The sequence below is a fragment of the Grampus griseus genome (assembly GCF_964374135.1).
Source record: "Grampus griseus genome assembly, chromosome: 10".
In the NCBI taxonomy this organism is placed as follows: domain Eukaryota; kingdom Metazoa; phylum Chordata; class Mammalia; order Artiodactyla; family Delphinidae; genus Grampus; species Grampus griseus.
The window spans coordinates 61315272-61329948 of record NC_139004.1 but is presented as its reverse complement, the minus strand read 5'-3'; the positions used below and the strand labels follow the sequence as shown (position 1 = coordinate 61329948).

The following is a 14677-nucleotide window of genomic DNA, read 5'->3' as shown; positions in this document are numbered from 1 at the left end:
CGTGGAGTGGCTAGGCCTGTAAGCCATGGCCGCTGAGCCTGCGCGCGTGTCTGGAGCCTGTGCTCCGCAACAGGAGAGGCCACAACAGTAAGAGGTACGCATACCACAAAAAAAAAAAAAAAAAAATTCTGGCATGAATGAATACTGTGTGCACAGAACTGTGCTGAGGGTCACAAATGATGAAAAAGTGTATTTCATGATCCCTTTTTGTAGGAGGGACAACAGAGCACAAGATAGCTTATGGACAAAGGTGATTACTTACAACTGGAGAAATCAGGAGAACCTCACAGTGGAGAAATCGTTTGAACAGGGCCTTAAAGGATTCCAGCAGATGGATTATGGGAGGGCATTTTAGGAAGAGGGAGTGAATGGCAAAGGCACAAGAGGAAGGTAATCAAAACATACTTATTCAGGGCCAGGTGAACAGTTTTGTATAGCTGGAGACCAGAGTAAGTATAAGAGTAGTAGGGGTGTGTAAGGATGAAAGATGAGATACACGTCATTTACCAAAAAGTCATGAATTTCAGGCTCCAGGCTTGGCCTTTCTTTGGTACTTCCTAAAGATTCTTAATCATAGATGATTTTAGAGCAGGAAAACCCTATGTTCAGAGCCGTAGCAGTATGTATCATGGGAAAGAAGCTGGAAGTCAGGAAGTCAGTTGTCTTAAGCATAGTGACTTGAGGATCTAAAGAAAGAGATGGATGAGTTTTGGCCACTGTGAAGCCTTGGAGAGATCCTGGCCAGACCGAAGACATCAGATCTCATTGTCCTCCAGGCCTTCCACCCTCCCCTGGAGTCCCTCAATAAGACGATTTGATCCAAAAATAAAAGAAGAGACAGATGTTGGGTATATTTTAAAGGAAGAATTGAAAAGATCTGGTATTTTGGTTAGGTTCCTGGTTATAAGGAACAGAGGTTCACTTAAGTTAACTTCTGGATCCAAAGAATAAACACATTTCTTTCTCGGAAAAGGGGACTGTCTCTGAATGGAAACCTTGGCCTGACTAACACATTCCCCCACTGTGGCGCAGCTGTGTGGGAAATCACATTACAGAACAGTTGCTTGGTGAGCATGGCTTCAGAACAAGAGACCTTAGTTGAGTGGAAAATTTAATTGCAGTAGGCTCCAAAAATTCCGATTGTTTTTTTCCCTACAGTAGAGATGTGCTTGTCAGGGGACCAGAAACTCACGTTTGTTTCAGAGAGGGGTTCTGTGAAGACGGAGAGGATTCAGAGTAGCCCTAAAGGACCTCATCAGTAGGAATTTGGCTGCTTCACCACTAATGTGGCCCTAGCTCTGCCCTGTGGCTAGGCTTTACCTCATGCTGCGCAGCATCTGATGTTCTCCAGAATATCTAACAAAGTCAAATCGAGCCAGTTCCTCTTTGATTTTCTGCCTATGAGTCTGATGTCCTCTCTTGGTCTAATTAGCTGAAGACTGAGTAGAGTCCTGCTGTCTGAATGGGAGGTAGTTCTACTTAGATGGGGCGCTCAGCTGGCATGCACCATCATTGGCATTTTTGTGTCCCTGGCAGCTTCCCATATCCAGACACTAGACCTTGAGGTTTTAAGATCAAGTGATCAGGCAAAATAGACATGGCATTATACAGAAATATGGAAGTCAGGAGTATTTAGGACCATATGCTCAGAGTTAGAGCTGCATTCTGACCTTGGCTCTGCCAGCTACTAGCCAAGTGATCTCCAGAATATGCTTACCTTTGTCTTTATTCCTAAAATCTGGATGGTCCATATTTCTTGGTAATGTTAAGGGGGTGTTTGAGAAGTATTTACTGTAGTGACTGACACATAATAGTTAGGAGGCTGTTGTACTAATACAGGCGAAATATCGGATATTCCTCTAGAGTGGGGTGGGAACAAGGGTAAAAAAACAGAATGATTAGAAAGAGATTTAGGCCTATAGATAAGAGTGATGCTTGAATAAAAGGGAGTATCAAGAAAAGGAAGGAGCAGAGATTAGCCTAGGTTTCGGGATTAGTTTGGTGAGTGGAAGTGATACAGAGAACGTAAGAGGAGAAAGCATTGTTGGGCGAAAGGGACATGGTGAGAAAGAACGGATTTGGATTTATGTGAGATATCTGGGTAGAGGTGTTTGCTGGGCAGAGAGCTATACAACCTAATGCACGAATGAAAGAACTGGGCTGGAGAAATCGGTTCAGCCGTCTTCAGCTGTGGATTATAATTGGAGCCATGAGAAAGGTCAGAGTTCCTAAGGGATACATCTATACTGAAAATAGAAGAAACCAAGTCATCTCCCTTTCAAGAATTTTTAGAAAAAGAGGAAGCCACAAAGGTGTGTAATAAAAAGGGGTAAGAAAACGAAGAGCTCAAGGACTAATTAAGCGTTTCAGAAAGGAGCTTGTGGTTAGCTGCATTGGCCTGCTGAGAGTTTGTGTGAGACGCTGGAATGGAACGTGCACATGCATCTAGCCAATAAAGAGGATGGTGTCTGGGGAGAGCCGTTTCTAGGGAGATCTAAGGGCAAAAGCCAGATAGAGTGGGTTGAATAGTGTTTGGGAGGTGAAGAAACAGAATTTGAGGGGAGACAGTCTTAGATGAAATTTGGCTTTGGTGAGATGGGCAGGAAAGGCAGTAGCTGGAGAAGATTTAGGCATGAGAAGGTCAAGGGAAGGTTTTGTTTTGGTGTTTAGGCATTTTTAAGATGGGAGAAATTTGATCGTGGTTCACTGTTCGTGAGGAGAAGCCCGTAGACACATGAGAAGGTAAATGATGGTACAAGGTCCCCAAGAAGCAAGAGGTGAGGGGATCCAGAGCACAGAAAGGAGGGACACCTTTTTCCTTGCACCAGGAAGAACAGTAGCAGAAAGTTAAGAGGATTCTGTCAAGGCTTCTCTTTTTTTGAGAAGTAGAGGTCAGAGTCATGTGCTGGGGGTAGTGAGGGAGGTGGTGGCAGCAAGGTCAGGGGTATGAGGAGAGTAGAGATTTGACAAAGATGTTGTGGAGGACTGACTTTGGAAACAAGTTCCAGGTAGCATTAATGACTATATTTATAGTGGGAATACTGTCAAGGATTTGAGAAGCCATCTTGTCCTGTGTGTTGTCCATGTGGATGTTCATATTGTCCGGGATGCAAGCAAGATCTCAAGACGGATTTTAAGACTTTATGCCAGGCTCAAGTTGCCATTGAATGAGGGAGATGAGGGAGAGTGAGCACAGAGGTTGCTAGATGGCTGTGAGGAAAAGGGGTACGGTTTACTGCAGCTAAATGATACGGGCTCAAAGAAATAGGAGTTTTTACACAGTGATGGTGGAATGATGGTCTCTGTATGCCATTAGAGAGTTATGGGATGTAGGAGAAGATGCAGAGTCACCATTTGAGAAGACAGCTGATGAGATGGGACCCTCAGGAAAGAGCCAGTTTGCTGTTAGGAAGAATAGGTAGAGGGAACATTCTGTGATATTGTTCAGGATTAAGATGAACTGTGATTGGAAATGCTCCATGGCACGAGGGGAAGTTCAGGACATACTTTTGGGGAGCATAGATATTTAGGGAATGAATAAAAAGGATTGTAATGGTCAAGAAAGAGAAACTTAAAATTGCTGCCTATATTATAGCTGTTCTCTGAAGGTATTGATAGCTTCACAATTCTCCTAAAGTGCTTATAAACTGTTATTTGTTCCTTGAAGATTTTTTTTGCTTCATTTGACATTGCTTCCTGATAAGTGTGGTGGTATACTATATCAGTATGAGCAAAATTAGGTTACAGTTTCCCAAAAAAGAACAGTTTGTGGTTTTTTAATTTAAAATTTTAATAGGATGTAGTTACTTAAAGGTAAATGCTTTAAGATAAAAATATTTGACCATGTTCTTTTTGGAATGTATTTAAGACTCCATTATATTTAGGCAAATGTGTAAAATTTTGAGTAGCTAAGTCAGAATCAAATCAGTTGACCACTTAACATTGATAATTATCATACTTTATTTTTGATGTATAGGCATGTAAAGTTGAAGATCTGGGCAAAGTGGATTTTGAAGATGAAATTAAGAAAAGATTTAAGATGGTGTATGTACCAAATTGGTTCTCAGTAGACTTAAAAACAGGGGTAAGTTAGCAATTGATATTTGTGCGATTTGGGATAGTTGAAAATTTCTAATATAGCTCAAAATTAAGTATGATTAGTTATAGAGTCCTGTGTTTTTATGTATGAAAGGAAAAAATTTTATGCAGTTTAAATGCCTTTTCATATGCCAGTATATTAAATTGTAGTTGCATTGAATCACGCAGAAACACATTTTGGTTCTGAATCTGTGGCTTAGCACTTTAGTTAAATAGTACAAATAAGTAATGGTTTAGAGACTTATTTGGAGAATGTATTCACATGGAATATCACTAACAATTTTTTTCTTTTGACAGATGTTGACAATTACTTTGGATGAGAGTGACTGTTTTGCTGCTTGGGTTTCTGCAAAAGATGCTGGCTTTAGCAGCCCCGACGGGTCAGATCCAAAACGTGAGTTTAAGTGTCCTTCTTTCCCTTTCTCCTTCCAAAAGAGAAGGTGGATCTGTGCTGTTTTTTTATGTGCTCATCTTTTTTTTTTTAAACAATATTTGGGTTTTTCAAAAATCATTTTTCAAGAAACTTGTATATTCTCTCATATGGAAATGGAAAATACTATTCATTTTAAATGTTTTGGGGATCTTGATTTTTCTCACAATCTATGGCTTAGCTTTAACAATTAAACATGCAGCACACTCTTTACCCTTAAACCATGTGGGAAGTCTGTTAGGTTAGGAAAGTGAATGTAGGAAACAGTTTTTCCCCCCCGATTTAAAAAAAAATTATTGAAGTATAATTGACATATAATGTATTAGTTTCAGATGTACAATATAATGATTCAATAGTTGTATATATTGTAAAATAATCACTACAATAAGTCTAGTTAACATCCATCACCATACACAGAAAATTTTTTTTTCTAAATGAGAATTTTTAGGATCTACTCTCTTAGCACCTTTCAAATATGCAATACAGTATTAGTAACTACAGTTGCCACACTGTATATTACGTCCCCATGACTTATTTATTTTATAACTGGAAGATTGTACCTTTTGACCCCCTTCACCCATTTTACCCATTCCATTACTCCCCACATCTGGCAACCATCAATCTGTTCTCTGTATCTGTGAGCTTTGTTTTTTGGCTTTTTTGTTTTTAGATTCCACATATAAGTGGTATTTGTCTTTCTGTGTCTGACATATTTCACTTAACCATAATGCCTTCACGGTTCATCCTTGTTGTCGCAAATGGCAAGACTTCATTCTTTTTTATGACTGAATAATATTTCTGTGTGTGTGTGTGTGTGTGTGTGTGTGTGTGTATCACATTTTCTTTACCCATTCATCCATCAGTGGACAATGAGGTTGTTTCTAATATCTTGGCTATTGCAAATAGTGCTGCAGTGAACATGGGGGTGCATATATCTTTTTGAATTAGTGGTTTCCTTTTCTTTGGATAAATAGTCAGAAGTGGAATTACTAGATATAATAGTTTTATTTTTGAGGAACTGCCGTACTGTTGTCCACAGTGGCTTCACCAATTTACATTCCCATCAGTAGTGCACAAGGATTCCTGTTTCTCCACGTACTCTCAAACATTTGTTATTTGTGGTCTTTTTGATAATAGCCACTCTGACAGGTGTGAGGTGATATGTCATTGTGGTTTTGATTTGCATTTCCCTGGTGATTAATGATGTTGAGCATCTTTTCATGTACCTGTTGACTGTCTGTGTCTTCTTTGGAAAAATGTCTATTCAGATCTTCTACCCATTTTTTAATCAGATTGTTCAGTTTTTTTGCTATTGAGTTGTACGAATTTTTTATATATTTTGGATATTAACCCCTTTCAGATACATGATTTGCAAATATTTTCTCCCATTCACTAGGCTGCCTTTTCATTTTGTTGATGATTTCCTTTGCTCTGCAGAAACTTTTTAGTTTGATGTAGTCCCACTTGTTTATTTTTGCCTTCATTGCCCTTGCTTTTGGTGTCAGATCCAAAAAAATCATTGCCAAGACCATTGTCAGCGAGCGTACTGCCTGTGTTTTCTTCTAGGAGTTTTATGGTTTCAGGTCTTACATCAAGTCTTTAATCCATATTGAGTTAATTCTTGTGTATGTTGAGAAGAGACTCATCTTCATAAGAGTCTATTACATTTTGTTGATTATGAATGTAGCATGTAGAAATACCTGATATATATAAATATAGTGTATTGGCTTTGTATGGAAATAGCCCTTTGAAGACTACAGTTGCTGTTTTTGTTTGTTCATTTTTAAAGAATGGCTATATCTGAACAACCAAATAGAATATGTGTTTGCTCCATATTATCACAGCTTTAAACATTCTAAGATAAAATTTTAATAGACTTCATGATATCTCTAAATCTTGCTTTTAAACATCCTTGGCATTGGGTTAAGAATGTAACATCAGAGTTTGTGGAAATTTTTAATTTTTACTTCTTTCCCTCTATTTTTAGGTTAAAGCTAATGATTCTCTTTTCCATTTCTTTTTTATATTAACTCTTTTGCAGTGAACTTAGGAGGACTTTTACTCCAGGCCCTCCTAGAATATTGGCCTAGGACGCATGTGAATCCAATAGATGAAGAAGAAAATGAAGTAAACCATGGTTCGTGTTTTTATATCAGGATAATTGATTTAAAATTTACTCAGAAGTTAAGGATACTTAGATTGTTTGTTATCCTGAGAATGTTTTCTTAAAAAAATTATTTTAAGCATTTGCTAAAGTGTGACATAATAAATATATGTGATGTGCCCAATTTACTGCCCTCCCTTCCACATCCTAGAGAACATCCATCCAGTCTTAACTGAGATTCCAAGAGAGCTTTTAATCAGTGAGATTCTATACACAAGATATATAGAATAAACCCTGTGTATTCAAATGACCTTTGTCCTTAAACGTAGGCAGCTTAGCAGGGTTATTCCAAAGATATTTCTTAGGGTATCCATGGACCGGCTAGATTTACCTCCAGTGCTCGCTAATTAACATCAAAAAGCCAGGTTTGTCCTTGTGTAGTCTAACTTCACATTGGCTTGAAATGTAGATATTACCTAGTCTGATGATCTACCTGATCTTGGCTCAAAAATTCAAATCCCAACTCAGAAGTGTCAGGTTAAGTGAATGAGTATGTGTAAAGAATTAATGTCATTGAGGGCATTGAAAAGCTTTGTGTGCCACAGGCAGTGGCAGTAACTTTCTCTGGGAAGCAGAGGAGAATTTGGCTCAGTTTCATTAAAGAAAGGGGAAAAGAAATCTTAAAATTTCACAACTCATATGTAACCTTAAGTCCCACCCACTGAGGACTTATCTGCTGAAGATTCTCTGAAGATTGCCCACTTACGGTGGTCACCAGTGATGAGGACCTCCTGCCAGAGACTTTGTTCTGGCTGACTGATTCATCCAGAATGATTTTTGGAGTTTAAATCTGTTTTGCAAGGATGACATACCTCTTTCTCTGAAAGCCAGTCTCCTGATGTCCCTGTCATAGAGAGGGCACTGACCCCACCCGTGATGTCATTTCTTTTGTCACCTGGCCCACTTTATTCCCCTTTAGAATTGTACAGTGGGCTGTGAGCCAGAGAAATTCAGTGGAAATTTCTCTTCACAGAGGGTTGAGCAAGCTAGGTTCTGGTATGGGCTCTGCCATTTATCAGCCATGTAGTTATGGGCATGTCATTTCCTGTTCTTGGCTTGTTTTTCTCCATCTGTAACATGACAGGGTGCCCGCAGAGGCCCAAGTAGCAATAATACATATTAAGTAATGAAAAAACAGTGGTACAGGGACTTCCCTGGTGGTCCAGTGGTTAAGACTTTGCCTTCCAATGCAGGGGTTGTGGGTTCAATCCCTGGTCGGGGACCTAATATCCCACATGCCTCGCAGCCAAAAAACCAAAACATAAAGCAGAAGCAATACTGTAACAAATTCAATAAAGACTTTAAAAAAATCAAAAAAAATCTTTAAAAACAAAACAAAAAACAGTGGCACAGAGTAGGGTGGTGTGATGAATTGGGGGATTGGGATTGACGTATATTCGCTAATATGTATAAAATAGATGACTAATAAGAACCTGCTGTATAAAAATAAAATAAAACAAAATTCAAAGAAAAAGATCAAAAAAACAAAACAGTGGCACAATCAGCACCTCTTGGATCCAGGCTTTGGTTGGGGGTATAAAGAAAAAGTCACAGGAAACCCCAAATCATCCTTAAAATCAAACTGGCATAGTAAAGGCAGGGCAGGACCCAGCCAGAGCTCAGGACACTGCACACTCTATGTGTCTGGTAATCTTCTGCTACACCTGCACCATGCTCAGTGGATACTCAAGAGCTGCTTAGATTATACTTGGGGAGCAGTTCAAGTATTCTGAGACCTGTATTGTGTTGCAGGTGGGGGTAATAAAGATAAATGGGCATGGACCCTACCCTTCAGGGACTGGCATTCTGGTTGGGCAAAGGGCCGCTTACATCAGCATTATGAGATCAGAGAGTAGGTTCTGTGAGAGAGGTTCTGAGAGTGCTGTAAGGTTGCAGAGGGCAAGACTGCTTCCAGATTCGTCAGGGAAGTGTTTATGCACAAGCTGGCACTTGAGTGGGGGTCGACGGCACTCCGTTCAAAAGATTACAAAGAAAGCAGAGTGAAATGAAGTCTGCAGAGAGCAGTAAAAATGAGATTATTACCTCTTTGAGGTTTTGTTTTTCACTGATACCTCTGCCATTAGTTGTGACTACCGTTAACCATAAAGTTTTTTCTGACAGAAATTTTTCTGAGCTCGGCATTTTACCGGCCCCATCCCGTCCCTGCAGCAAAAAAAGAGCAGATCATCGTTTATAAAGAGGCTGTCCTGTACTTACCTGTGGCTGAAATAGACGGTTATGTTTTTGTCTCAAATCTCAGACATTAATCTCTTCTGTTAAAATCCTCTAAAATGTAGTCATTTCTCATGAGGTACATCCCAAGTTGCCATATTTCTTATTTTCAAGAATTTAACTTCGTTTTTTTACCTTTATTTTTGTCTCTGACTGACGTACAGGATTTTGACTTAAAAAATCTTGCAATGGTTGGGCTCTGTGGAAATGAAATGTTTAGAGTCTGTGTTTTTAGCACTAACTCTGGATCCTGACACCATCTGTACCTTTTCCTAGTAAATGGGGAGCAGGAGAACCGAGTACAGAAGGGAAATGGCTATTTCCAGGTGCCCCCACACACTCCTGTGATCTTTGGTGAAGCTGGAGGTCGCACCTTGTTCAGGTATGGGTAAGAAGGGCTAAGAAGGCATCCTGTTTGCCAAGAAGTATTCATTCAAGCACGTGTTTAACTTCTAGAGGTGTCAGGGGTTTGGAAGCTTCTTCATCTCCATGACATAGTTAAGTGTCTGGTGCTATTAGACCCCATTCTAATTGTGAGCTGAGCCTCTAGTGTTCAAATGAGGTTGATAGCTTGCCTTGAGGCAGCTTCTTAGTGGTTTCTGCAGGAAACCATCACCGGAAGTGTCTGCCCACAGGACAGCATCAGAGTAGATAACTTCCCTCGGGCTTGGCCAGGGGAGATGGACTGGGCTGCTCTTGGGAACTGTTGTGCCCAACAGTGGCCCGACCTGAGGAGTGAGGCAGTCCTTCATGAGGCCCTGCACGCAAGAGCTAGACTGGCTTCATCTCCAAGTTGCCAGCCAAGGCCCAGGGAGAGTCATGGGGGAAAGCCTACTAGAGTCTTCTGTAGGGCCAGAAGTAAGAAAAATGTTTGTCTTGCCCTTGAGGGCAGAATTTTCTTCCTTTATGATGGTTTCCTGAGAGTGTGGTTACCAAAAATAAACCTGACCCCCACTGTGTGTGGAGTGCCACACTCTATAGCACTGGCAGACGACCTTTCTCAAGTGCTTTGCCTATACCCAGGTTCCTATCCTCACCCAGGGAATCAGGCAGCTGTAGTGTATGTCTGGCCTCAAAATCTGGGGGCCTGAGTTTTAGGGCTTGCTCTCCCTCTTAGCAGAGTGAGTCATTCTGCCTGCCTTCACTTTATTTCCTCAGCTGTCAAGTGAGGGTTATCCTAAATGAACTCTGTAACAGTCCCTCCCTCTAACGTTTATTGACAATGATTTTGGGATCTGTGCTTGTTTTGTCACTTACTACCTGTTGGATTATGTTTAGGCTGCTCTGCCGAGACTCTGGGGGTGAGACTGAGTCCATGCTTCTGAATGAGACAGTGCCACAATGGGTAATTGACATCACTGTGGATGTAAGTATCCTCCATTCCCACTTTGCCCTTTTATTTTTTTCCAAATCATGAAGACAATTAAGAACTACTTTAGACTGTGTAATCTTTAATTAAAACTACACTACCAAGTGGAATCCTCTTCTGCTTCCCTGCAGTTCCAAAGTTTCAGAAGAAGTATTAATAATTATTTATATATCTCTTTATGTCTTTAAATTATATAAATAATATATGCTTATCAAAGAAAATAATAAATGAATAAGGTGAAATTCCCATCCCTTTCCCAATCACTGTTTCTCTTTTATTCACTCCCTATTCTTCTTCCCAGAGGTAGTAAATATTAATAGTTTAATGTATAGCCTTCAGTAGTTTTTTCTGTGCGTACACAAGCATATATTATTTGTGTATATATGTGTGTGTGTATAGATCATTTTATTTTGCACAAAATCTCCTACTATATATACTGTTCTGCAACTTGATTTTTTTGTTTTTTTTTTCTCTTCTCTCTTAAAAATATATCTTGGACATTTTTTCATGTCTGTATATGGATCATTCCTTTTTAATGACTGCAAGGTATTCCATTGTATAAATGTACCAAGATCTATTTAGCCAGTCCCTATAAATGGACATTTAGGTTGTACCCAGTGTTTTCTATTACAAACAATGCTTCAGTGAACATCCTTGTACATATATCTTTGTGTACTTTTTAGGATAAATTCCTAGAAGTGGAATTGCTGGATCAAAGGGTATGCACATTTTAAATTTCGATAGATGTTGCCAAATTGCCCTCCACAAAGGCTGTACCAGTTTACACTCTTACCAACAGTGTATGAGTGCCCAGTACTGCACACCCTCACCAGTGCTGGATACTTACAATCTTTGCTGAAAGATAGGCAGATTTTTGTTTTATAGGCAGATATTATCTCATTGTTTTAATGTGTTTTTTGGTTTTGGTTTCATTTATGGTGAGGTTAAGCATCTTTTCACGTTGGCCATTTTTATTTCTTCTTTTGTGGATTGCCTATTTGCATTCTTTACTCAGTTTTCTATTGGGTTATTTGTCTTTCTTACTGACTTGTAGGCGTTGTTCATATTCAATATTAACCCTTTGACTATTACCTTGCCTCTCAATTGAATTTTACTTTGTTCATGATGTCTTTTGGCAGGCAAAGAGTTTTAATTTTTATATGACCAGATCCTTTTTGGCTCTGAGTTTCATGTCTTGCTTAGGTATTTCCCACTTCAAAGTAGCAAAAATGTTCTCTTCTTGTATTCTCTTCTAGTATGTTTATGATAATGGTTTGTGTCTAGATCTTCAGTCTATTAGAATTTATTCTGTTTGGTGTGAAGTAGAATGCTAACTTTCTCCAAATGGATAGCCAGTGTGCCAACACAATATATTGAATAAACTTTTGCTACTAATTTGAAATGCTATCTTTATCATATACTAAATTTCTATACACACATGGGTCTGTTTCTAGACTCTTTTATGTGCTGTTGACCTATATTTCTAAAGATATATGAAAAGAGATTTAATCTCTAGAACCTGCAGAAAATTCATTTTCTGTCCCAGATATACCTCCAAGAACTTAAAACTGGTCTGACACCTGATAGATATTCTGTGGTCTTCTCTAAATCCGAGCTCCCCATAAACCACAACTTCCTTTGAGTGTTAAACTCACCTGGATGCATTGCTGACTTTAGGCCTGTGGCTCATTCCTCAGAGGAGACATCCAGACAGGATATGATATGGAGGCTTGGAGAGGATTAATCCCCAGAGAAAAGATGACCAATTAATTTTATCCTTCATCTAAGTATGTGGTTTACCTCATGGTGGACATCTAGGTGGTTGGCTGAAGTTTCCACTCATTTAAAACCTCAGACCTTACTCTGATGTCAGAGGAAAAGAAAGTGGGAGGACTTTGATTGGCCTTTTCAGTTGGATAATGGGCCTCACCAGCGTAGAGCGTATGGTTTTGCTCAAAGGTGAATGTTGTGGGTTTCTCGCAAGACACTTAATTTTTTGTTTGGGCATTTTAATGTAGAACTCAGATTTTGGTTTGTATAGCTTAAAGAATTAAAATTTGTTTCCTTTTCATTCCTTGAATTGTTAATAGAGAAGATCCATGCTGCAATTTCATATTGCCACTGACATTGCATATAATTTGTCTTTATGTATCTTTTATTACAAAATGAAACATTATACTTTTCTGATACCTTTTCACTAAGGCTGACGTAGATAATTTGATAGCTTATTATAAATTTCATAGACAGTCACTTTTAATTGTGAAATAACTTAACTTGTGGATGGTTTTCCTGTTGACATCATTTTAGTTTATCAGCTAACAGAAACTATCTTACCTTTTTTCACTTTTCATGTTTCAGAAAAATATGCCCAAATTCAACAAAATTCCTTTCTACCTCCAACCTCATGCATCTTCAGGAGCAAAAACCTTAAAAAAGTAAGTAAATGGAGTGTCATGTGATACTTTGATCTAATTTATTACCAGAGATTTTTAAAAATTCCTTATAATTGCTTTTATAGCACAGGAGGCAAGTACTAGACCTAAGGCTAATTTCATAATATTGAAAGTTTATATAATTTAACCATATACCAAGTACCTACTGTGGCCAGCTGCAGATGTTCAAAATAAGTAAAACATGGATTTTGTCTCTCATAGTTTAGGACACAGTCTGCGTATAGTAATTGCTTTTATGGATACTTACGGAATGATGAGTGTAGGGGAAAGAAATGAATTTTTGGCTGTAGCTTTCCAGAAAGCTTTCTTGAAGGACATGGAATTTGAGCTGGACATGTAAGGATGGATAGAACTTCAAAAGAGAGATATTCCAGGTCCAGAAGATGGTTCGATCAGGGATGTGGAAGTAGGAGCCTGCATAAGATATTGAAATTGTCAAGGACCTGTGTAGCTGCAGCATAGGATGGAGGGGTGGCCAGGAGATGCTAGGAGGGGAGTCAGAAAGAACATTCAAGGTTTCACTGATGTGTATCCCAGCAAGTAGAATCAGTAGGACTTTAAAACCTTTTGTTAGAGAGATTTCCAAACATATGCAAAAAAAGACAATAGGAGAATGAACCCCCATTATCCCATCACACAGCTTAAATAATTCTCAACATATGGCTAAACATTTTGTTTCATCTATACCTCTACCTCCCCTCCCTCCCACTGAACCCACCTGCCTACACACACATACACACACACACACACACACGATTATTTTAAAGCAAGTTCTGGATATCACTTCAGCTAGGTTTAATGACTGAAGTTCAGGATGACTTTCAGAGTATGAGCCTTAGCTACTTGGTTTGACCATTATTAACTGATGTCGGAGATACAGAAGTAGGCTTGGGGGTAAGGAAATTGCTGAATCTAGTTTTGGACATGTAGAGTTTGAGGTGCCTTTGGGACATCCAGCTGGAGCTGCCTAGCTAGCTGTTGTGTTGGTAGGTCTGGAGATCAGACAGGCAGTTGAAACTCAAGGGCTTGGCTATAGGAGGAGGAAGCCTTGGGAGAAATGAGCACATATATCATCGGAGCCTGGTAAGCACCAGGGGCTGCCTTCCCTTCCATGAGCATTTAGTTTGCCCATGCTCTGGGAAAGTCTTTAAGGGAATAAAACCCAGAAGGCTATTCCTTATGTATATAGAAGGTTTAAGAATATGTATTTAATCTCATTTATTTGCACATAATCTGTCTTAGGGGAGGACACTATAGAAAATCTATTGGCAATTCTAAAAATGGATTACGGCAATGACTAAGAACATTTATTGGTTTATGTTTCTGTGGTATGTTTTATCTTTGTCAAATGTTAACACCAAGAAATATGGAAGAGATAATATCCAGTGATTTCCAGATGTCACAATCTGCCCTTGCTTTTTACAGAGATAGACTCTCTGCTAGTGACATGCTTCAAGTCCGGAAAGTAATGGAACACGTCTATGAGAAAATCATCAACTTGGATAATGAGTCTCAAACCACTAGCTCTTCTAATAATGAAAAACCAGGAGAACAGGAAAAAGAAGAGGATATTGCTGTGTTGGCAGAGGAGAAAATTGAACTTTTGTGCCAGGACCAGGTAAGTGGACTTGAGGACACAGCCCCATTTTTTCCAGTGCTGGTGCTCAGAATTTCATCATGTGGTGGGATTGTAGTTTCCAAGTCTGTTGCCTTTGGGGGGCTTTTGCTTTTAGGAGCACTGGGTCTCTCCCACCTATTTGTGAGGCCCCTTCTGAAGGGCTCTATAGCCCACCTTAAAGCTTCCATTTATCCCTGGGGCAGTTTTCAGGAAAGGGACATGGAGACTTAAATGCACACACAGACAAATGTGGATGTGCTGGTGGCTTTTTTTTTCTGACAAGAAAGATACATGCTCGTCTTTTTTTTTTTTT

General features: G+C 39.3%; 1 protein-coding gene across 1 annotated transcript in view; it reads left to right on the top strand.

The window, feature by feature from the left end:
- The window catches only part of WDR48 (WD repeat domain 48), a 43695-nt gene that overhangs the window by 26491 nt on the left and 2527 nt on the right, over positions 1–14677 (top strand). Inside the window, exons 12-18 of the mRNA XM_082663124.1 lie at positions 3977–4084; positions 4396–4492; positions 6570–6665; positions 9201–9306; positions 10203–10290; positions 12652–12728; positions 14172–14364. Coding sequence (XP_082519250.1) covers positions 3977–4084; positions 4396–4492; positions 6570–6665; positions 9201–9306; positions 10203–10290; positions 12652–12728; positions 14172–14364 — 765 coding nt within the window. The remainder of the gene's footprint in view (positions 1–3976; positions 4085–4395; positions 4493–6569; positions 6666–9200; positions 9307–10202; positions 10291–12651; positions 12729–14171; positions 14365–14677) is intronic.